Genomic DNA, 25,024 nt, shown 5'->3' with positions numbered 1-25,024 from the left:
GAAAAATAAAACAAGTGGGGTTGTAAGAAAAACAAAACGAAGGTGGGGATGTAAGGAAAAAACAGGAGTATGCAAGAAAAATTAAACGGGATGCATGTAAGAAAAACGAAACAGGAGGTACGTAAGAAAAACGAAATGGGGGGTACATAAGAAAAACGAAATGGGGGGGGGGACGTAAGAAAAACGAAACGGAGGGTATGTAAATTGAGCGTAACGAACGAAACCAACCTGATATGTAATGGGGGTATTATTCCTGAAAGTTTGAAATTGATGGAAACGGTGGCTTCTGAAAAGAAGACACTAAGAAAGCCTTCCCGGCTTTGAGAAGTGTGCACTCGGGTGAGGGGTAGGCACACAGGTTGCCCCGAGGCGAGTTCTCTGTCTATCAAGCGTGTCGTCGCACTTTGAAATCCCTTCTTATGGTGAAAGGACGCCTCTGTGATATGGAGGACTCGCATGAAAGTGGTTTACGGAGCTTCCGTTTTTACTTGAAGGCTCATATTAGGACCGAGAGATTTAGACTTTTTTCGTCTGACTTTGTTTACTTTGTTTAAAGGCGGGTATCTGTTGCGCGTGTCTGTCGCGTAAGTGGTGCAAGACTTGAGTGGTATTTGGACATGCTTTAGGCTACAGGATGCTTGGTTCCAAAAACAAACGTCAACCATGACTCGGTTCTCAAAGTCAAGTATATAGTTTAGTTTAGGTTTCATTTTTAGACATCTCAAGTTCATAACTTAGCTAGTTTGTGAGAGGTATCATTAGGCCCCATTTTTTTTCGACGCTAGCTAGGTGACAGATCATGCGATTTGCTAGAGATGTGGGTTCTATTCCGATGTTTTTGTAAGTGGTGTTAGTAATAAAGCGATCAAACACGCATCACTTTTTTCGACTGGCAAATCTGTGCATCTGCCACAGTTTAAAAAGGAAGTGGTCTTTATACTAACACCTTTTCTTTTCTATTTATTGTAAATATCACATTTTTTCTTCATCCACCTCCAACCCCACCTTTTGCATATTGTATAAAATTGGGTGTTGGTAGGTTAGTCATAGTATGAGTTTTTGGTGATTGAAGAAGGATGTATACGCTGATGGATGCATAGTATAAATGCGGTATTGTGGTGAGAGTATAGTGAAAGTAGGATCTAGCTAAGTTAGCTTAGGCAACATAATTTAGTGATGACCGGCCTTTCCTTCATTCCCCAATTTTTTGGCCTTATGCCAAATATTTCTTTTAAAATCTTGTTATTTTTTAAAATAAATAATCATAATGTTTTCGTGTCAACACCAGAAGGATCATTTACTCTTTGCTTGCAAAATTATAAAGTCCAAAACAAGTTCAGAACAGCTACCCACTGAAAATTCATTTCCAGAACTTGTCGGACACTCTTCTGAAATTAGACATGGCTTACAATTCAAGAACCTCATTTAACAAATATATATATATATATATATATATATATATATATATATATATATATATGATTTCGAAACTGCTGAGCCTATCTTTTGTCAAATTTCACACAAAGGTAATCATGTCTGGCAGTGTTCTTACATATTTTTTTTACAGAAATTCATAAGTATCGAAAATCGAAAAGATCCGATTTCAAAAATACTCTTTCTCTTTTCTAGTTAAAAAAAAGAGAATTTTACGGGGGAATATTTTACGTTACAATGGAAAAATAATAAAATCTCAGCAATTCATTTCTCCTTTAAAAAAAACAGTATATTTATTGTCATCTGGAAATATAACAGAGCAATAATAGTGCATTCAAGTACAGATCAAGCCCTGGTGTACCTCACTATTTTATTTTAAGTTTCTCTTAGTTAATGGGTTCAATTTACGATAAAAAAGATACCATTTAAAATCGCCGCAAATCATTTCTTCGTTTGCATATTTTAAAACTAAACTTTGATCAGAAGAGCATTCATCGGCAAGCCCAAATATTAGCTGACGTGATATTATAATTAATCAGAAACGGAATACGATAAACGACGACATTATTTTTCCCCCGAATTAGTCCACCGGGCAAATTATTCCTCGTAATATATATAATAATCAATAGAGAACTGATTTTATAATACATACATACGCAATCTGCATAAATTAAAATATCATGTTCAAGAGTATTGTACGATCGGGCAATACGGGGAGACCAGCTAGTATATATATATATAGAAGAGAGAATAAATGGAATCAGACAGAATTAGGGACACATAGAAAAGGATGAGTTAAAAAGAATAATAACATAGTTATCGATATTGAATAGTCGAAAGACAATTCGAAAAAAAAAATGAAAAAGAGCAAGGTACCTTTCAGCCGACTCATTTCCAAAAGGGAAATAACCTTTAAAATAAATACATGAAGTCGAATGGGGGAGGAATAAAAAACAAAAATTCTATACCATAATATCCTTGCTTCAATATGACTCTATTCCCTTTAAACATTAATAAAATTTTGTACCACAATTTTTTTTAAATATGTGTGTGTGTGTTTGTGTGTTTGTGTGTTTGTGTGTGTGTATGTGTGTGATGTATATATTTTGTTTCTGTAGTCAAGTGCATTTTTTAAGCTCAATGGATATTAGACGTTCGAAGGACTTTAGTATGTTTTCTCAGAGCAATTATAAATTGAGATATTTTCTGACAAAGTCTTTTACCAAGAAAATCGGGTTTGATTTAGTCATAACGTCTGTTTTTTCATAGCCAAAAAATTTGGACATTGACAATTACAAAGAATGCGATGGTAACCATAACAGATGAGTACTCTTTATATTTATAAACAAAATTACAGTTCACTATTTAAGATTCTCGATAAAAATCACTCATAATAGGTTTTTTATATGAGTAAAAATTTATATATAAAATTTTAGTGTAGATTTAAAAAAAAAACACTTACCTAGACGTTGTTTCCAGTGTTGAAAGTTCACCTGAGATGTCAGTAATGATTCTCACTTTTTAAGATCGAACCATGCAGTACTGAAAATAGTTTCTATCTAAGCTCATCGCTTTTCAGAAATGTGTTAACTGGTTTATTATGTTATGATATTCATGCAGCAATTGTTACTATTGTTATGCATATCAAACATCACCACGACTTTGTCATATTAAGAAAAGATAACTGTTTTGTGTTAGCAAATACTTGTTTATACTCGTTGACAAAAATGGATAGACACAAGGTGAGGCACAAGAAATCGATTCAGGTATTATAATAAACGTTATTCGATGGTTAATTCGGATATTGTATTTAGAATGTTTGAAGATTTTGACTTATAACAAGGTAATCTGCATGGATGTGAAGACAAATGCGACTTTCATCACATGTCTCTCTTCTGTTAACTTGCATTTAGCATCAAGTGGCGTAGTCGCGCAAGTGACTAAACCTTTACCAAATTAGTCGGAAACGTCGTGGATGCTGCCGGATACATTGCTAGGAGATATGATGTTCAAAATCTCTTCTTTCTCCTACATTTGCATTCAGATTTTGAAACAGGGTCACTGAAATTTTAACTTCGGTGTTTATATGTTTTAGGGACTTTATGAATGTGAGTTTGCACCTTTATAAAGTAATTAGTAATTGAGCATGGAATAAAATAACGAAACCTTTTTTTAAAAAAAAAACAACAACAGTGAAAGGGTTTATTTCAGCGACAGAAAGTTGAACTGTGTCCGAGTGAAAATAAAAACTCTTTGGGTGTCGCCGGTCAACCAGAGGATATCTTCAGCGAAGATCATCTATGCTGGAGTGTGAGTGGGCATGGATAGGAGAGAGAAGAGGAAAGAGGGTGTTTTTCGGTGCTTGCCGGATTCTCTCTATTGACCGACCGTGATTCTCAAAGTGGCTAAAGAAGTTCCTAGGCGACAAATGGTATCTATGCGCCCTGCAAGTTGGTTGGTCAGTAAGTGGCTGATTTGTTTAACGAAGGCATTGATTCATGATAGAAAATAAATCTTTTATTTTATTCATGACTGCTACATCAACCCTTGCTTAGGCAGAAAGCTGACAGATAATAAAATTGCAGTTGTAAAAAAAAATGTCAGTTCAGTTTACAGTTTTTGGGGTTTTTTTTATTTAAACTGTTTTTAATTTTCAGCGAAATATTTTGTTGTGCTCTTTGCTGCAGAAAAAAATCTTGTTTTTCGGTGAAAAATATTTTTAAAAATAATTTTGGAAAGGGCATTTCAGTGAAAAGCACTTCTTTGGGAAGAATGTTTATGACACCTCTGTTAAACGGTTTTTTTATTTGATAAATGTTTATATTTTGGGGGGTGGTATTTTTCTTTTCTGTGAAAAGTATTTTCTTTTCGACAAAATAGCAGAAATTATACATGTTAAGTTTGGAGACATTGTGTTGAACAAAGATGGCGGCGTAGTTCAGATCAATAACCAAGCTGGCGGCCAAGAATCAAATGCGGTTCGTGGCGTAGTTAACGGCGAACTGACTGAATCTAAAATTCGACAATTTTTATAATAATTTTGAAATGTTTTCTATCGTTGTTTAGCACAGGCGGTGCTTATAAAAATGAGTGGCGAATCCATTCGTCTCATACCCCCATCACTCGTCTGATGGGGAAGGTCTCCTAGCGGCTTCGGCTGCAAGGAGACAGGGTAGTACACGTCAAGGATTCGTCACTTGACACTCAGCCCAACAGGTGGGGGGCCGGGAACCGGCCCAGCACCTGTTGGACTGAGGTACACCGCCTGGGTAATACCTAGGAGGTCCACCCTCCCAGGCCTTGCCACCGGGCTTTCCGGTGGGGCAAGTTTATTGCTTGCTGCCTGAGGCGCCCCGACCGGGGAATGCCGACGGGGTTACTCAGGCAATTTTTAAAATTGCAGGAGTGCCCCTCCTTTAGGGGAGCCTGCGGGGTTCCCACTTTCCAGGCCTTGTGCCAAATAATGCTGATGTGGGCAGCATTTAAATAAATACCCCCATCACTCGTCTGATGGGGAAGGTCTCCTAGCGGCTTCGGCTGCAGGGAGACAGAGTAGTAGTACTCGTCAAGGATTCGTCACTTGAGACTCGGCTCAACAGATGAGGGGCCAGGAACCGGCCCACCACCTGTTGGACTCTGGTACGCCGCCTGGGTAATACCTAAGAGGTCCACCCTGCCAGGCCTTGCGACTGGGCTTTCCGATGGAGTAAGCTCATTGCTTACTGCCTGAGGCACCCCTACCGGGGAATGCCGACGGGGTTACTCAGGCAATTTTTACAATTGCAAGAGTGCCCCTCCTTTAGGGGAGCCTTTTGGATCCCCAATTTCCGGCCTTGTGCCACATTTCGCCGAGGTGGACGGCAAATAAATAACTACCCCCATTACTCGTGATGGGGAAGGTCTCCTAGCGGCTTCGGCTGCAGGGAGACAGGGTAGAAGTACTCTACGGGGATCTAATTCCAGAGCGACGCTCACATGCTCGGTGAATTACCTATATTTTTCGTTTGTAACCTTTCCGTTTTTTATGTAATACATGTTTAAACTGTTCTCCGTTGTTCTGTTTTTCTTTGTGGCTACTTGTAAGCCATAACACTGGCGACATTGGATTCGATAAACATACTCACGTCTAAAACAGTGTTCCTATGACACTGACGACATCGGATTCAAGAAACATACTTACGTCTAAAATAATGTTCTGAAAATATTAACGACGTTGGACTCAAATGTTTATCACGCTTAAGAAAATGTTTAGCATAACACTTGCGACTGAAGGACTCGCGGAAATTAAAAAAAAAAACAATTAGATTATAACTGTCCTAAAAAACAAGTACGGAACGAAAAGAAGTTGGGGAAAACATTCGTCGTTACTAAAAAAGTAAATCTTTACTTTGCAAAGGAATAAAAAGGTTCATCGCTGTTTTTCTCTACTAAAAAGTACATCGTTGCTTTATTTTTTTTTTCAAAGGAAAATATACACTTGATTTTTTAATGGATTTGGACGATTAACTATTTCCCAAGATTAATATCTATCTATCTATCTATATATCTATATATCTATCTATCTATCTATCTATCTATCTATATATATATATATATATATATATATATATATATATATATATATATATATATATATATATATATATATATATATATGGTTGATGGTTTTTGGCCTGATGAGGTGATTTTCCCTGCTAGGGGGTCATTGAAACACGTTTGCTAATGTGTAGCCAATAGCTCTCCAACAATCAATCATATATATATATATATATATATATATATATATATATATATATATATATATATATATATATATATATATATATGTTTGGGGGAGCTTGTCCTGAGAGAAAAAATCAAAACGCTTTTGTTAAACCCAACCAGACAATGAACGTTTTAAAATTGCTAAATTCAACCAGACAAAATGGACGAACTAAAATTAGCATTAGCACATTTAACTAAGTTACAAATTGAAGCGGTAGAACGTCAACAACATACAGAGGACAAACAGACCGAATTACAAAAACAGTCGGCCGAGATACAAAAATAGTTGGCCGAACGTTAATTATGAACAGAGGAATTATTTGCAGAACGTCAAGAACAGAATTAATTGCAGAACTCGCGAAGAATAACGCGCACTCTGAAAGCGATTCAGCTTTTTCTCAAAATGAAATATGGTCCGCAATAGATAATTTTAAAGTACGAGGAAGATAAAAAATCATTCGCAGCTTATTTCAGGAGATATGAGGGTTTTTTTCAATATCGACTGCTGTAATTGGTCTGACCAGAAGACCAGACTGCTGCTACGAAAACTTGAAACGGCTGAACATGACAAATTCGTGAATTACATCTTGCCACGGAAAACTGCGGATTTATCGTTCAATGAGACAGTAAATCTATTAACAGAACTGTTCTCCTCGAAAACGTCTTTTTTTCATAAGCGATGGAGATGTTTCATTGTGAGCAAAGACGATAATGACGGCTTTACCACGTACGTAGCAGTAGGGAACAAGCATTGTGATGACTTTAAGTTGTCTGAAATAACAACAGACAATTTTAAATGCCTTGTTTTTGCACAAGGTTTAACCTCGGGAGAAGATGCGGAAATCAGGCACAGAGTTCTTACGAAGTTAGAAAACGAACCGAACCTAATACTGCAAAAATTGACTGAAGTTTGTCAAAAAGTTGAAATAATAATAATAAAAAAAAAGATGCGAGAAATATCGAAGCAAGCATCGCAAATATGAAAAAAATAACGAGGAAAAAACCGTCGAGACGGTACATAGAAAATTAACCCCAACGGTCGGAAAAAAACAAAAGCACCGAGCCCTTGCTTCAGATGTGGTGGTAAACACTGGGTCAAGGATCGCCCATTCTTAACAAAAAGATACCTCATATGTAATAAAATCGGACACAAAGCTCTCACTGCAAGAAAAATCAGAACAAAAGCCGTGTACGTCAAACAATAACTAGAGACGTCGTAGATGAAAACCTATGCAAATATATGATGGTAAACATTCTCGGCAAGGATATCAAATTTCAATTAGACAGCGGGTCGTATCTTTCAATTATACATTTCAAAACATGGAAGAAATACGAAAACCGACGCCCGTCAATGGTACAAAAATTAATTTGGAGGGTGAATTAATCACCAACGTCACCTTGCTGGGAAAAACAAAAAAACTAAAAATATATGTATTAGAAAATAGTGAGAACCTGTTTGGTTCCGATAGCATGACTGAATTTCATGTGTGGGATCTTCCATTATCCACATTTCGCAAAAAAAAAAAAGAAAAAAAAAGAAACCTATCCAGCTGAAACTGAGAAACTTATAACCAGTTTTAAAAAAAGATTTCCCAAATTTATTTTCTTGGGAGATGCACAAAAATGACCGCGGAGTTTAAGCTAAAACTGGGCACACAACCGGTGTTTACAAAAAAACTTAATGTCCTGTTCGCATCTCTGAACAAGATAAATGAGGAATTGGATAGATTGAAAACATCGGTAAAACATGGCTAAAATTGAATATAGTGAGTGGGATGCTCCAGCCGTCTACGTAAAAGAAAAGGTCCGGAGAAATCCGAGTTTGCGCTGACTTCTCGACCGGACTCAACGGATTGTTAGAAGACTTTCACTATCCATTCCCCAGCCCAGAAGAAGTATTCACGAAATTAAATGGCGGAAAGTTTTTCTCAACGATCGACCTGAGTAACGTTTACTTACAAATTCCTGTAAACAACAAAACCGCTAACTTCCTCTGTATTAATACTCATCGGGGTTTGTACAGATAGGAAAGGCTCGCGTTTGAGGACACGGTAGCACCCGCGATATTCCAGCAAGTCATAGATATCATGCTGAGCGACTTAGACAATGCCATCGCATATCTAGACGGCATCATTACAGCGAGCAAAAGCAGGGAGGAACACACACACCATATCATACAAGTATTCAGTCGAATACAAAATCATGGGTTTAAGGTCAAAGACAAGTGTGGATTCTTTTTACAAAAAATCAAGTACCTAGGACATATCATTGATAAAGATGGCAGACGCCAGATCTGGACAGAGCGACCACCATTAGAGAAATGCCGGCACCGGAAAACATAGCACAATTACAAAGTTTTTTAGGCTTGGCAAATTATTACCAAAGGTTTATCCCTAACATGCACAAATTGCGTGTACCCCTTAATCAATTATTAAAGAAAGATAAAACTTGGGAGTGGACAGCGGATTGCCAAGCATCATTCCAAGAAATAAAAACAAATTCTTACTTCAAAACTGTTCCTAGCTCATTTAAACCCCAAGTTGGATATAATAGTTGCTAATGACGCTAGTCAATATGGCATTGGCGCCTGCATGTTACATAGAATGGCAGATGGCTCAAAACATCCAATAGTTTTCGCGTCCCAAACTCTGCTTCCAGCAGAGAAAAATTATTCTCAGATCGAGAAAGAAGGACTAGGCATTATTTTTACATTTTCGAAATTCCATCAGTTCCTGTACAGAAGACATTTTTACCTACAAACCGACCATAAGCCTTTGATATCCATTTTTGGATCAAAAAAGGGACTTCCCACATTCGAACCGACTATAAAGGTGGGGAACTATTCTTCTAAATCATAATTTTACAATAGAATTTCTCTCCTCAAAATAACTGGAACATGCAGACGGTCTGTCGAGACTAATTTCTGCCAACATGGAACCTCGAAGACTTAGTAATCACGGTACTACGTATTAATAGTGAATTGAAAACTATGGTTAATAATATCATCCGCGAACTGCCAGTCAGACTTCAGGGAATTAAGGCAGAATCCGTGAATGACAATTTTATCCAAACCACCAAGCAGAAGTTAACACTGGGTAATACCGTTTCAGGCATTTTTTCTCTTTGCGACGAAATGCGGCTATATGGCGAAAGGGCTGTCATTCCCAAACACCTTCAAAAAAGGATTCTCAAGGACTTTCACATGGGGCTTCCAGGAATAAACCGGATGAAAAGCCTGGTGAGAAGTTTCGTTTACTGGCTATGGACCAAGACATTACCAATATGGTGAATACGTGCAAAGGCTGTACTTTGGCTGCCATGGCATTGCCTATAACACATAAGCCTTGGCCTGAGACTGAACAACCGTGGTCGGGGATCCACATTGACTATGCAGGGTCAGTAAAGGATTTTTACTACCTGATAGTAGTAGACAGCTACTCAAAATGGGCAGAGGTCTTGAGATACAAAAAAAACAACCATGGCTACGACGGCAAATATTTTATTTGGAGTTGTTTGCTCGTTTTGGGGTTGTGGATTGTCTAGTCAGCAACAACGGTATCCAGTTCACCTCCGCAAAGTTCAGAGAATTCTGTGAGACGTACCAAGTTAAGCATATTATGACCCCTCAGTACCGTCCCAGGAGTAACGGTCAGGCCGAACGCTTCGTCGACACGCTAAAAAGGACGTTAAAAAGGGCATGCGGCACACCGACAGAAAAGGTCCTCCAGCAATTTCTGCATCTATAGGATAACGAAAAATCCGAACAAACCAGATGCCGGATCCTTAGCTGAAATCATGTTTGGGCGGAGAATAAAATCAATATTTGATAAACTGCTGCCCAAACATATAATACAGAACCTCTACTATGCCAACAAAACGGTTAAACCGCGGGGATGGAGTATATTTTAAGTATTATAAGAATAATGTTTCTTTTTAAAAACAGGGAACGTTCTCACGAAGAGTCGGCCATGTTACATCATTCAGGGCCCAAAATTCGAACATAAGAGGCACCTGAACCAAATAAAGAAACGCATCTCCGAGGTTCAAGAAGAACTACTGCAGGAAGGCAGAGAGGCAATTGATACAGCATACGACTGTTTGGCGAAGAATCTCCAAAAGGTATGTCAGAACCAAGACGCTCCGGCAGGAAAAGGAAGCACACAGACCCCTTGCTGGTCTGCCTCAAAAACGAAAAGATACTGATTTCACGCCCGGAGAAATCAGCTTGGGAGGGGGGGGGTGAAGGAACCACTCTCCAAATGGACTAATCCATCGTCCATATAAACTTTACTCATGGCGATCCCAGGCGGGGATTTAATTCCAGAGCGACGCTCGCATGTTCGGTGAATTACCTACACTTTTTGTTTGTAACCTTTTCATTTTTTTTTTCATGTAGTACATGTTTTAACTGCTCTCAGTTGTTCTGTTCTTCTTTGTGGCTACTTGCGAGCCATAACAATTAATATATCGTTGTCTATCGTTTGCACACAGAAAAAACACCCATTGTAAAATCTGTGAATATAACTTGTGTTTTGTTTTAATATTCTTTTCTATTTAAACATTGAAATGTTTATGCTTTTACAAAACATAAACATTGAGTTACACTTACACTTCAAAGAAACATTCTGCCCCGTTAGATCGGTCTTTCCCATAGACATAATTACAGAATATTATAACTGCTAACAAACGTCTGAACAATATTTTCATTTCATTTTGATCGTTATATAGTTTAACCAAATACTGAATTACATTAATTGTATTCCCTTAACTTCATAAATATTTAATTCATGCATAACTAAACCTATACGTAACTGTTTGATTACTTAATTAATTTGTCATTGAAATTAACTTGATATTTTTTGAGAAATACGAAAAAGAAAATAACGTATTAAATACTTTTGCTACCCACTGTATTTTCATGCTTTCAATAAATGTTAATCGGAATTTTGAAGATAAAGATTAATTTGTATTATTTGGATTCTTCAGACTACGTATCAGCCGATGTAATCTCCGACCTTCTTCAGGTGCATCTTGTTAAACTGTTTAGTCACCCTGCTTTATTACAGGGTGGAACAATAAAATTGTCGTTAATAGAAAGACATACAATAAACGTAAACATTCAAGCGAAAATGCTGTGCTCTACTAAAACTAATGCTGAGTTTACGTTATTCCTCATTGTTTATTCAGTAGAAATGTAACTTTAACACATTTTTGTGAAATGTTGGATTTTCCCAAACAACACCGTAACATGGATATCGCTAGCATAAAGATATTATGATGGGAATGTTAATGAATAACTAATGATCAGTCATCAGTATAAATGCCACCAATGTTAAGATTGTGCTTGTTGGGTTATTGTCTTAGATAACTGATAGTTGTATTATCAGGTCGGTGCAAAGTTTTTGCTATTTAAAATTTCATTTTGAAAATCAAAAACTGTGTGTTTTTGAAAGTCTTCATTTCTTATAATAACGGTCTTTGATCTCTATAACTTGAATTCATCTGCCAACGTGCATTATAAATGACTCGTAACATTATCTAAGTTTTGGTGTGAAATATATATTCAACTCATGTTCAGCCTCGTCTCATGGTGTTAAACTAAAACCATCTAAACGGTTTTGTAATACTCGAAATAAGTGATAATCCAAGGGAGCTAGGCTAGGAGAATATGCAGGATGGGGAAAGATTTCCCAACCAATTTCTCATAGTAGATCTTTGGTCAGCAGTGCCTTCATAATCTGAAATGAATATCGACATTGGCAGAATATTCTGAATTCTTTGGAGGAGGGGGGATGTAGGACTGGACACATTGTCCGATGTTACTAGATAACTTTCCGATGGAAATGGTCGCAAACTGTGACCTTCTGAGTTATTTGTGACGAATTGTAGCACTATAATATTTACTTTCTTTATCTTTTATTGTATTCAAAGTATATTATATTGGAAGAGTAGATATCTTATCTAATATTATTATTGTATAGGATAAGGCAAATGAAGCCGATACATATATGTGTGTGTGCCTGTGTGCCTGTGTTTGTGCGTGTGTTTTTGCGTGTGTGTATGCCAACCTTGCTTTATATCTATGTTTATCTAAATTGCATGCTTATAAATTCTTTTATACAAATTTATTAAAATTAACGTAAGCTTTTGAATTAAAATAATTACAACTTTAAACACGAAAGCTTCGTATAGCATACAAATGCAATAGGTTCGTACAAGCATAAATTTTATCGTTTTCTATATTTTTTCATTTTTTTTCTTTGAAGATTGTAATGCTGGGTATGGGTCAGCCAAATCAGTTGTCAACATCCCCCTGATTTTTATTGAGACCAACCGAAAGCTCTTTTTAGTATCCTCGCTGTTCCCTTAAGTAAATTGTTTGGATCTCTTTTGCACTTGGTTCACCAGGAATATTAGTTAGGTAGGACTTCAGGTCCTTCTTCATAAGTCCTGTAGCACCTATAATAACTGGTATGATTGATATCGCCATAAGATTCCAGTTTCTCTTCATATCATACATGAGACCTTGATATTTGATCTGTTCAGACCTCCATCATTAGGAACACTCACTTCAACGAAGGTTGCCAATCTTTCTGGCTTATTCTATTTAACTATGTCAGGTTTCACAGCACCACTTTCAAGGTAGGTTGCTGTAAGGATTACGTGGTCGTAATGTATGGTATATAAGTCATTTAGAATGTGTTATATCATGCTTACTTAAGATAGCCTTATTGTATATTAATCTTTTACCCTACAGCTAACTTAATCAAATGAAATTTTACTTTTATAAATAATGAAATTCCTACTACATAAGCTACTCTTTATAAGATCTTATATTCTATTTCTTTATCCAGAATAAAATGATTAGAGATTTTATAGTTTTTTTTTTTTTAATTTTATCTTTTTTATTCATTTTCCATTTGTATTCGTTTTGTTATTTCCATGTGTTCCGCTATCATAAATTTTTCACAGGTTTTCTTTATAATAGGTGTCCCAAATCCCTTGTTATTCATTTTTTGCATTTCCGTTATATATATATATATATATATATATATATAGTTATATATATATATATATATATATATATATACATATATATATTTTAGTCATCGACATACAGACCTGTTTCGTTGTTTCACAACTCATCAGTGCCGCTAGACTAACATCTCTCCCAAGCCGAGGATCGAACCTAGAACCGTCGTGATGACAGTCGGCAGTCCTACCCCCTGACTACGGAATCGGTGGCCGTAATTAAACTGTCCGAACGTCTATTTAAATAAACATCCGTCCGCTACTCGTAGAGGGCTCAAACGTTTGTTTGTAAACAAATCGCGAGCTTCGCATTATTTCAGCTAAATTAAGTAGCGAGTAAGATAATTTACGAGAGTGCTCTACCGAAGAGGGGATCTTTATAAAATATATTTTAGTCATCGACATACAGACATGTTTCGTTGTTTCACAACTCATCAGTGCCGCTAGACTAATACCTCTCCCAAGCCGAGGATCGAACCTAGAACCGTCGTGATGACAGTCGGCAGTCCTACCCCCTGACTACGGAATCGGTGGCCGAAATTAAACTGTCCGAACGTCTATTTAAATAAACATCCGTCCGCTACTCGTAGAGGGCTCAAACGTTTGTTTGTAAACAAATCGCGAGCTTCGCATTATTTCAGCTAAATTAAGTAGCGAGTAAGATAATTTACGAGAGTGCTCTACCGAAGAGGGGATCTTTATAAAATATATTTTAGTCATCGACATACAGACCTGTTTCGTTGTTTCACAACTCATCAGTGCCGCTAGACTAACACCTCTCCCAAGCCGAGGATCGAACCTAGAACCGTCGTGATGACAGTCGGCAGTCCTACCCCCTGACTACGGAATCGGTGGCCGAAATTAAACTGTCCGAACGTCTATTTAAATAAACATCCGTCCGCTACTCGTAGAGGGCTCAAACGTTTGTTTGTAAACAAATCGCGAGATATAAATATATATATATATATATATATATATATATATATATATATGTGTATGTATGTATGTATGTATGTATGTATCTTGCTAGTCCTTTTTTATTACTTACGTTCGTATTTCAATGGCCACTAGTTAAACGCAAAGTGAAAGCTTGAAACGTATTGGACTAGCAATATATTAAATATTAAATGTAGAAGCGACTTGTCAGGCGCAGCGGGATTAATAGGTATGATTGACGGTGTTTGACTGGAGAACAACTATGGTGCATACAAGGGTAAGTATATGATTTATTACTATAATAATGTTATACTAGCGGGACCTGTGGAAATTCCACAGGGGATTCATTCATATGTAATATATTGATGTTGGCATTCTGTAGATGTTCAGTGTAAATGGAGACGGTCTGATATTATCGTAGCTTTTTTGTTAAACTGAAAAAGTATTTATCTATGCTAGCACAAACGTCCGGCAAAGCCCGATCGTAAAGTACGCTTAAATATGATATTTTAATTCTTGCAGATTTCGTCTATATTGTTATAGAGTTAATGTTCTATCGATTTTTATATATTATAAAGTTGCGATTTCAAAAATAAAAAATATATCTATATGACTTGGATTCATCAGCTTGAATCGAAACCGAATCCACAACTTATATATATATATATATATATATATATATATATATATATATATATATATATATATAAACTTTAGTTCTTTCAGCCATAATCAAAACCGAAACTTATGAAGAATTCTTGATAAAATTATTTATTACAAGAAATGGAGAAATGGAAGCACATAACAATTAAACTCCCCGGATGTAAGCATGACACAGAAAATAACACACACGCTATCGTATATATATATACATATATATATATATATATATATATATATATATATATATATATATATATATATATATAATATGTGAACATGAGGTTTCGATTTGATGTCAGGTAGGATTATGGACGCTTAGGTCCAAGATTATTAGATTATACACAAGCATGGAAACATAATCCATCTAAACTCATCCTCTAAAAATCCATCTAACTTAGTTTAATAACAATTCACGTCGTTAAAACGACGTATTCCAACATGAGTTAAAAGCTCATGTAAATGGCCAACGAATCAGCAAATGGATGTCCTGGAATTAGAAAAAGGAGAAAAGACAAAGTTGAATACTGGATAACAATTTCAGAACGTATATTTTTATGAAGGGAGCACTAAATTGTATAAATTCACGCAAAAAAAAACTAATGAATTTACATTTTTTTTTTAAATAATATTGGATATAACCTTTTTTGGAATTAGACTGTTAGTGGTAACTATTATATAAACAATAGAAACACCAATTTTTGTTTGTTTATTTTCCTTTTCACATGATGATGATTCGACGAGGAACTAAAAACGTTCGTGATGCATATGAGTCATAAAATATTTTTTTCATTACACATAAAAAGATCATTAAGCACATGAATTCTGTTATTTTTATCAATATTTGCACAAATGAAAAAAGACTGCCTAAATAGATAGAATCTCTCTCTCTCTCTCTCTCTCTCTCTCTCTCTCTCTCTCTCTCTCTCTCTCCTTCCTTAAGTATATGTGTGTGACGAGCTAAAGTATTACTGAAATAAATGATGAATACAAGACTTACCTCCATTCCATTGAATGCCTTCAGTTTTATTAGAATAAATGATATACGGGTAAGAGAATTGTTTTTCCCAGTTACAGATATTGTTCCATCCAACGACAATAATCCAGCCTTTATCAACAACGCAACCACCCTGGCTTTTGGCGGCGTAAAATGTTCTCCAAGACCACCTAGAAATATAATTTTTCAAGTTAAATTAGTAATCAGGTTTATCAGTATATAAAATACGAACATTATCTACTTTCTTTGTTAGATTCCTCTCATCCAATGTATCAGTAGAACTTCTAGTTATATGCATGAATAATATCAACAATTAATTGTAGATTTTTAAGCCTGAATTACTTTTATCTTTAATGTGTTTTAATCTGATGCTTACTTTAGGACATATCTCTTTTAAACAGGGTTTTACATTGTTAGTAAAAACACTTGATTTTTCATATTAAAAAAAACGTAAAAAAGTGCTTTTTTACGATTAAATAAGAAAATGTTTTTGTCCTTGGGTAGATTAGACGATGAATACTTGAAAGACAGTGCTGTTAGTTAGTCTTACAGTATTTGATGCATGAAGACATTATGTGGCGCTGAGGAAAGAACACAACTCAATTTCAAGTAGAGAGGGCTGCTTTATTATGTAGAGCTTGCTCTAATATGGAGATAGTTTCGATCGTTATTGATCTCATCAGGCAAAAAAAAAATTTTTTTAATTAAAAAAAGTTTAAGAATTTTATTCGATTTTAGAGAAAAAAAGGGTAAAATATTTTTCTCCTCTAAAATTAAATAAAGTTCTGAAACGTTTTTAATTTTCAAAATTTTTCCCTGCCTGATGAGATCAATAATAATCGAAACGGTCCGCACATCATAGTAAGATATGCCTATATTTACATAATAAAAATAAAAATATATAAATTTTCTCTCTTTCATTGAGCACTATCAACGACATTTGTTGGAATTCAATGATTCTAATATTTTGAATATTTTCAACATGGAATATGTATATAGGATATATCAAAATAATGTACTCACACCTGAACTGTTATTAGCGTTGCTTGGATAATAATGGTCATCAATTTGAAAATTTACGAACATTATTCTTAAATTGCATTTCTCTTCTGCACAATGGAAAATTGCTATTTAAATATAACTTTAGCACATTAATGCAAAAAAAATACAGCAAGAACACAATAAACTACCTTTCTGCAATTTGACAGCCTGTAATCTTTTGGGAATTCCTTGAATTAAACTACAGCAATAATCCGGGGAAAGGCATCTTACTTTTCTTTAATTTTTGGCCAAAGTTCTTCTAAATTTGAAATTTTATCATTGCGTAGCTGTTGCTTAATGCCATGCCATACGTTTTCGATGGGATTGAGGTCTGGAGATTGTGCAGACCAATCCAAACACGAAATATCATGCTCTTCGAGGAACCTCTTGATATTGCTAGCTCTGTGAATGGTAGCATTATCCTGCATGAATATGGGATTATCATCCAAATTCCAACCAAAGTAGGGTAGAAAATGCTCAGTCAATATATTGATGTACTTGGTCGAATTAATTAGACCTTGCAAGCGAACTATAGACCCCGGACGATTGGTACTAATAATGCCCACACCAAAACTGAACCTCCACCACCTTGCAGCGTTGAAATTGAGCACCTAGGATTAAATTCTTCGTTTTTCCTCCGACGGACGTACTGCCTATCATCACTGCCTAGCGTATTGAACTTGTTTTCGTCGCTAAAAAGCACCTTTGACCAATATGAAGGGTCATGATCTTCATTGAATCTGACGAAGTCGAGACCGCGCTTTCTATTCTTTATAGAAATCATTGTCTTGCGTCTTGCAACATAGCTTCGCAAATTAAATTCCTTTAATCTGTTCTTGACAGTAGAAAGAGAGTACCTTTTAACAAGATTGCACTGTTGTTGGATTTGGGGAGCCGTTTAAAATCTGTTTCTAAGGCTGCGGATCTTTATAGCATTGTCGTCCCTGTTAGAAGTTACTCTAGTACGACCAGATTTAAGGACATCACGAACAGTGCCGGTGTTTTGGTGCTTTTGCACAGTCCTTCGTGCCGTTTTCTCATCACATTTCAATCTGCGGCCGAATTTTTCGATTGGATAAATCAGAGAGGTGGAGATTAATGCGCTCCTGATGATCACTTAAAGAAAGTCGTGGCATATGAACTAAATGTTACGTTGAATAACCTGGAACAACAACAATTACGATTAGAAATGTTTTGTGTCCTGTTGGTGGATATTTTAAACTGATTTAGGGGCGATAATTTAAGTTGGGTTTCAGTGAATTTGTTGCTGTGGACTTTCTTATTGCCTCCTCAATTTGAAGTTATTTTTTTAAATTGACGTGAACACTAGAATATTTCAATTAAAAGTCAAATATAGACAGATAAAATCATAGAGGAATAAAAGGCGAATCAAATGAGGTATAGGTTGTTTAAACAGTTACAATAAATTTAGCTTACATTTGCAGTTTTTGAAATAATTGCAAGTGCGGACTATTTTTTGCTGACACTATATATATATATATATATATATATATATATATATATATATATATATATATATATATATATATATAAGCATACATAAATATATAGAGATAGAGGTTTGTGTTTACTATAACCTTTTTACGCAAATATTACGCAAGTATAAATCATGTAGAATACCTTCATGAATATAATTACACGTAATAGTTAAGTAAAGATGATCATCTCATAAGAAGCCCCGAAAAAACTAATAGAGAATTAATTAAAATGAATGTTTAAAAGAATATGCAAATTAGCTAGATCTTTTACAAATGAATTCAGTTCCACGACTCTATATGATAAAGTTGTATTATCCTTTTAAATAAATAGAAAAAGGGATTTTTCTTATGAATATTAGTACACAATATCTATCTATATATATATATATATATATATATATATATATATATATATGTTTATGTTTATGTGATTCTCTCCTCAAACAATTAACCTATAGAAATGTATTTTTGGAACATGTAAAGGAAAGGAAAGAGAGGATTAAAGTCCTTCGTGTGAATTCAGATACCTCCGACCTTTGTGAAATTTTAACAATTGGTCCTGTCTTCAGGGGCTAGAAATACTACGTGCATTTTCTGTGACATATAGATTAACCTTTCTTCTCTCTTGTAAATGAATTGACTTCAATTGTAAATAAAAAATCTCTTTTTATATGTTTTTGGCCTCTAGTAATTCTATGCTATTTGTAACTTGTTTTACTTTAATTCCGATTTTGTAGAATTAGATAAAATTATAATAGATTAAGTGTTTCTGTTATACTTACTTCCAAAATAAACTAAAATACATATTCTTTGCTCCTTTATAAACATCTTTCCAAGGAGAGTCCAGGACTCGTGACATCGAGAACCAATCGCTTGAATTCGTTCCTTGGCCATCAAATATCATGAACGCTACCTCGACGTTATTCTTGTATAAAGACAATTTTACCTAAAAAATTTAAATGTATACATTTTATTATTTTTTTATCGATTTTATAAGTATTATAAACGTTTAATTGATTTTATGTATTGCTTATATAACAATAGAAATAATTTTACCTAAATCTATCAATTTTATTTTATTTGTTTAAGTTGATGTTATTTACTAATTGTTAAAAGTAATTTTTTCTTTAATAATTACTTTTCTTGAAAATAATTTCACGCTTTTTATTTGTTAACTAATTTATGATATCGTAAATGAGTTCTATTATTTTTCTTACATGATTGGATCCGAAATTGGATGTACATCATAGAATAAATGTTACTTACATCAGAGAATAAATTAGGAGTAAATATTTAGTTTATGAAATCTTAATAGAGTTTGTTTACATTATAAGATCGTAAAGTCATTTTCATTTAATAGACATTTGAGGTAAATATTTAATCGTGTTAGTATCTTGGTAGTGAATTGGACCTCATGATAAATCCTCCAGTAAATTTTTAGTTCAAATAATTGGAAAATAATTTTAGTTTATTGCAATGTATTTTTAGTTTATAAGAATGAAACTAAATTTTTATTCATTAAATAACATTTATTTTTAAGGATAGAAAAATTAATTTTCCGTTTATTAGATTGTAAAATAAATTGTCAGTTCTTAAAATCGTAATAATATTTTTTGGTTCATAGAATTTTTAATGAAGTTTTGATTATAGGAGCTGTACGTCTTTTTAAAGCCTTTTTTATTTTAAGGAATACGAACATATATTTTTGGATTTTTATATTGCAAGGTTTTTTAATATATTTTTTTTATATTTTTTAATATAATTTTTATATTTTTTAATATAATATTTTATATTTTTAATATAATGTTAATGCTTAGTTTACACAAGTGTACAGTATTTTTATTTATGGAATAGTAAAAGCTAGTAGATGTACTCCCGTTGTTGGCTATTAAGCGTAACGTCATTTTTTCTTTTTCAAGGTCAAGATCAAAGGTTAAGGTTATATTTGGTGCGGTTCTTCATAAACTCCCCCACCTAAGGATAGTGTATACCAAGTTGACATTCACTGTAATCTTTAGGCGGGGGATTATGAAGAGCCACACCGAATATGACCTTAACCTTTGACTTTGACCTTGAAAAATGGTGTGCATCATCCCTATGTCGGATACCATCATCATGTCAGGTTTACTCATGATCGAGCCAGTGATGTGGACCGTAGGCTATCACCTGGACCTGTGAACCTTTCCTTGGAAAATTGTGTGCACAATTCCTGTGCATGTAATATTGGGTAATAAAGTAAAGTTTCAACGCATTTCATTGTATCTTTAGTTGAAAAGATCTTAAATTAAATGTTTGTACAAAATCTTTCCGGAAATTTTTATCTTATGCTTTTTTGTTTTTGTTGATTCGATCAGAAACATTTTAGTTCGTGGAATTATAAATTTTTAAAAAAAGTCGTCCAAAAGTAGTGCATCCTATTTTTAACTTTCATTAAAACGAGCGATTTTTTGTGCTCTATAATTTACTTTTTTATATAGTCACCACTGTTCTTAATGCACTTTTGCTAGCGATTGGGTGGTGGATGCGCAAAGACGTCCGGAGCGCGTTTTGACACTCACATCCCTGCTGCGACTCTGAAATCGACGAACTCATCTCCTAACTGTGCTAATATCAACTGCATCCGTAAATGTTCAACAAGCGCCATCCCTGATCACAGCACGAGTAACGAGGTAACGTTATAATCTCCAGCATGTGCTTTGTCGCAACGGTGTTTCTGATGTTTCTCCACTTCGTGTTGTCTGTCGCCCAGGCAGTGTAATATACACAAAGTCATCTGAAGTCTCATTATCTGTTCTGCTAGGTCGCATGTCCTTTACATGGCGAGACACGCCGTTGACAATAACGGTTTGCAAGCTGCTCCCATTTTTTAACGCTTCTTCTTAAAACTTGGACGTGCATCCGTAACGAGACGGCTTGACCCACACAGGGTTACCCCGACGGTACCGGTTTCGTACGGAGGCTGGTAATGTGGACACTGAGTCAATATTCCTTATTCTAACCTCATGTTCGTAGATTCCGTTGGCAGGTGCAGTATCGTCCTTGGGCTCGACGTTGTACCAATACAATACTTCCTAAACAGAACACATCTTCCTAGCTTCAATCCGCTTAATATTGAGGTGGCACCGAAATCACATGCACACGCACCAGCTATTCTCCCCTACTAACGAATGCTGTGTTGTTGTTAGTGTGTAGTTTCTGCGGTAGGCCGGCTTTTGCCAATTAGCTTTTACTGCTAATCTCTCTATTGTCCAATAGAGTTTACATAAGAGTAGTGAACATCCAGGTATCAGACATACCGTGTATTTCATTGGCGGGTTTGCCCTACGATTACCAAAGTAGATGCGAGGTCGGTTATTAGAGCATGTAAAAAATTTCAGACGATTTCCAGTCCTTAGGACGATTCCCAGTCCTTAGGACTGGGAATCGTCTGAAATTTTTTACATGCTCTAATAACCGACCTCGCATCTACTTTGGTAATCGTAGGGCAAACCCGCCAATGAAATACACGGTATGTCTGGTACCTGGATGTTCACTACTCTTATGTAAACCCTATTGTATCGCTTTATTGTAGGTCAATGTTTTTTGTTTTTTTAAATCGCTATGAAACGCAGAGAAGTGAAATTTGGTACACTAGAAGAGCATAACAAGGTGCCTTATTTCCCTGATTTTTGTGGAATTTGAACAAATATTTTGAAAACTATGCAAACATTTTCTATTTACTGGTAATTTTAAGTGTGTATCACTTTATTGCAGATCTCCCAAAATGCCTAGAATTGACAGCAAGTTAAAAAGGAACGTGTTGTTGCAGGCCGATTGACACCATCAGTTGACAAGAGGATATTCAAAGTGGTTTTGAAGCATGGGAGTTATGTTGACAAATAATTATTTCCTTAAACAAAATAATGTGAAATTCGTTCTGTTATGGTTAATATTGTTACTAGATATGTTCTTTATTTCATATAAATAGAAATATGAAGTTAGAATATTGTTTTTTTACTGAAAATATACATTTTTAGACACTTGCAATAAAGTGATACACGCTTAAAATTACCAAAAATGGAAAAAATAAGTATAACTTTCAAACTATCTGTTCAAATTCCATAAAAATCAGGGAAATAAGGTATCTTATTATGCTCTTCCAGTGTACCAAATTTCACTTCTTTACGTTTCATAGCAACTTCAAAATTTAAAAATATTGACCCACAATAAAGTGATACACAGGGTGTACTTCCATAATCTGTCTACTTGTCATCTCTAGTCGTGGCACGTCAGCAATATAGACTCAGTCGCGGATTTCATCCTCTTGAACCACTTTTATGGTACCGAGACAGGGTGTCCGGCAAGTTCTGGTACGACGGGACTAATGTAACAGATATGGACAGTCCATACTCTTTTATCAGCGACTTTATCGTTTCCAATCATTGCTGGAGCATCATTTCGTTGGCGGCCTTTGTATGTAGCTTGGTCTTTCCGGTGAGCATGTCCACTAGCCAGTAATATACACTTATTTAATCTGTTCTTAAGTGTATAACTTTTCACTTATATTGTGACGCCAGATTGATGTCTTTTAATGCCGCATCGAGTTAGGGCAAGTTAATATACTAGGCGTCGTTCGTAAGTCGCAGCTAACCCGCATTTTCGAATATAAAATCATTGCATTCCAGGAGCACGCCAGTTGCCAGGGAACTTGCGTCTACCCCTGCGTCCACGTTCTGTCCGTTCACACATCATGGGTCCTGTGAAAGATTGCTCTTCGTCACCTTTGTAATTATTTCCTGGACTATTTGGTATCATCCCATCCTCGGGTCACAGAGTTGATCCTTTGCTTTATGATTCCTGTTGCTGCTTGAAGCCACCCTCACACTGGTAGATAACGGATCAGTTTCCCAAATAAAAATGGTATGTCTGGTACCTGGATGTTCACTACTCTTATGTAAACCCTATTGTATCGCTTTATTGTATCACAACGTCTATGATATCCAGAATTATACTTCCACGCCTCCATTTCAAAGTACTATGCTCTCCTCAGAGTTTCAATTCACGCATTTGTGCGCCGTTTTCAAGCTGCTCCACATCTTTGCTATCGTCTATGTATGCCGACATCGCCTGTCAAACTGTTGCATCCTTAGATAGAACAGCCTTCACAGTCGCCTGCATAATGGATGGGGCTACGTTAAGCAAAAATCATATCCTAGTCAGGTAGGATTTCTGCCCCTTCAACATATGAAGCGGCCATAAAGAACGGTGCACATGCACCTGAAGGCAGACTTTTCTCAAGTCTAACACGTCGGACCCTTACTTATGCCAGTCTTTCAGTTTTTGTGAGTACATATCGGCGAACAGGCTGGAGAGTTTGGTCAAACCCGGATAGAACTCATCTACTGACTCGTCCAATCATAAGATGCGTCTCAAAAATTACTTATATGCCTCGCATGAGTCAAGCACAAAGGCGCTATGGAGCGCATCTTTTACGCGTGTCATATAGGTCTTATCTACATCTGACAGTTGCTGGTAACGTGGAAGGCCTCTCCGGCTAGTTGCAAATGGATTACTTGCTTGACCCTCTCAACTCTCGAGAGTTGGCAAATCAGGTCTACTCTTTCCAACTAGTTTGCAATAGACGTTGCTCCGTTATATTCTTTTGTTGTTTGTTTGTTTGTTTGGGATTTTTTTGTTTGTTTTTGTTTTTTGTTTTTTTGTACTCTAAACAAAGCACCGTGCGAATTGGATGTAGGGGGCTACTATTTGGGAGATAATATGTAGGAGTTGAGCAGCAAGATTCTGCTAACATTACATTTCAACTTCTGCATGTCAGTACAGTCAGGAAAACAGGAACTCGGAAGGAAAATCCAAAGTCTATCAGTTCGAGGGAAGAAACTATTAGAGTAGAAGGCCTTCAGGCATCTACTGATTTCTGCTGTGTATGATGGTATTTTGCTGCCTTTCGGGTTTGTCGGGAGTATTTACGTCGAGGGGCACAATGACGTAGTTCACCGGAGCACCTTCCATTAAAATACTTGTTAAATACGTACAAGGATGCAACATTTCGTCGATGATACAGGGGTTGGAGTTTGGTTAACAGAGCGAGTCCTATCAGGTTGGTGATTCTTTTTTAACTCTTGTCTGAGAGTGAAAGACTGGTAGCAGATGCACCAGCCCAAATGTGGCAACAATACTTTATATATGGACGAATGGTGGCCTAGTAAAGGTACAGAACACTCTCAGGTGTAAGTGACCCTCCAGCACGGTAGAGAGAGCTCACCTTCGAAGCAGTGTTGGTAATGCTCTCAATGTATATATTCTAATTTATGTTTCCTGTGAACATTAAGCCGAGGAATTTGAACGAAGAGCTTTTAAGTAGTGTATCATTAGTCATAGCTATCAGTAGTTGAGAAAATTTCTTGTAATTATTAAAGGAAAGAAGCTTAGTCTTGGCAGCATTGAATGTTTCCGTCATTTATGTCTCCATTTCACTACAGACATCCTGTTTGTAGTGGAATGGGAGAGTTTGAGGTCGAACCTTCCGTCAGTCATAACGCCAAAATAGCTAGTGTTGGATCTTTGTTTCGTTGTCTTCTACTTCTTCCTCTTTACTTCTTCTACAACAACATTCGACACCGAAACCAACGACACGCGGATATCTATCTGATTTAGAAACCAA

General features: G+C 35.8%; 1 protein-coding gene across 1 annotated transcript in view; it reads right to left on the bottom strand.

Annotated features, from left to right (window-relative positions):
- Positions 1–15,092: 15,092 nt before the first annotated feature.
- Positions 15,093–25,024, bottom strand: part of LOC145241448 (uncharacterized) — a 33,978-nt gene continuing 24,046 nt past the window's right edge. Inside the window, exons 4-6 of the mRNA XM_080104414.1 lie at positions 19,146–19,309; positions 15,827–15,993; positions 15,093–15,316 (exon numbers count right to left, since the gene is read on the bottom strand). Coding sequence (XP_079960540.1) covers positions 15,273–15,316; positions 15,827–15,993; positions 19,146–19,309 — 375 coding nt within the window. The 3' untranslated portion in view covers positions 15,093–15,272. The remainder of the gene's footprint in view (positions 15,317–15,826; positions 15,994–19,145; positions 19,310–25,024) is intronic.

Source organism: Euprymna scolopes, chromosome 2, assembly GCF_053919585.1.
Source record: "Euprymna scolopes isolate OS-2025 chromosome 2, ASM5391958v1, whole genome shotgun sequence".
NCBI lineage: Eukaryota > Metazoa > Mollusca > Cephalopoda > Sepiida > Sepiolidae > Euprymna > Euprymna scolopes.
Note: the sequence above shows the minus strand (reverse complement) of the source record. Positions and strands in the feature narration are given on the sequence as shown.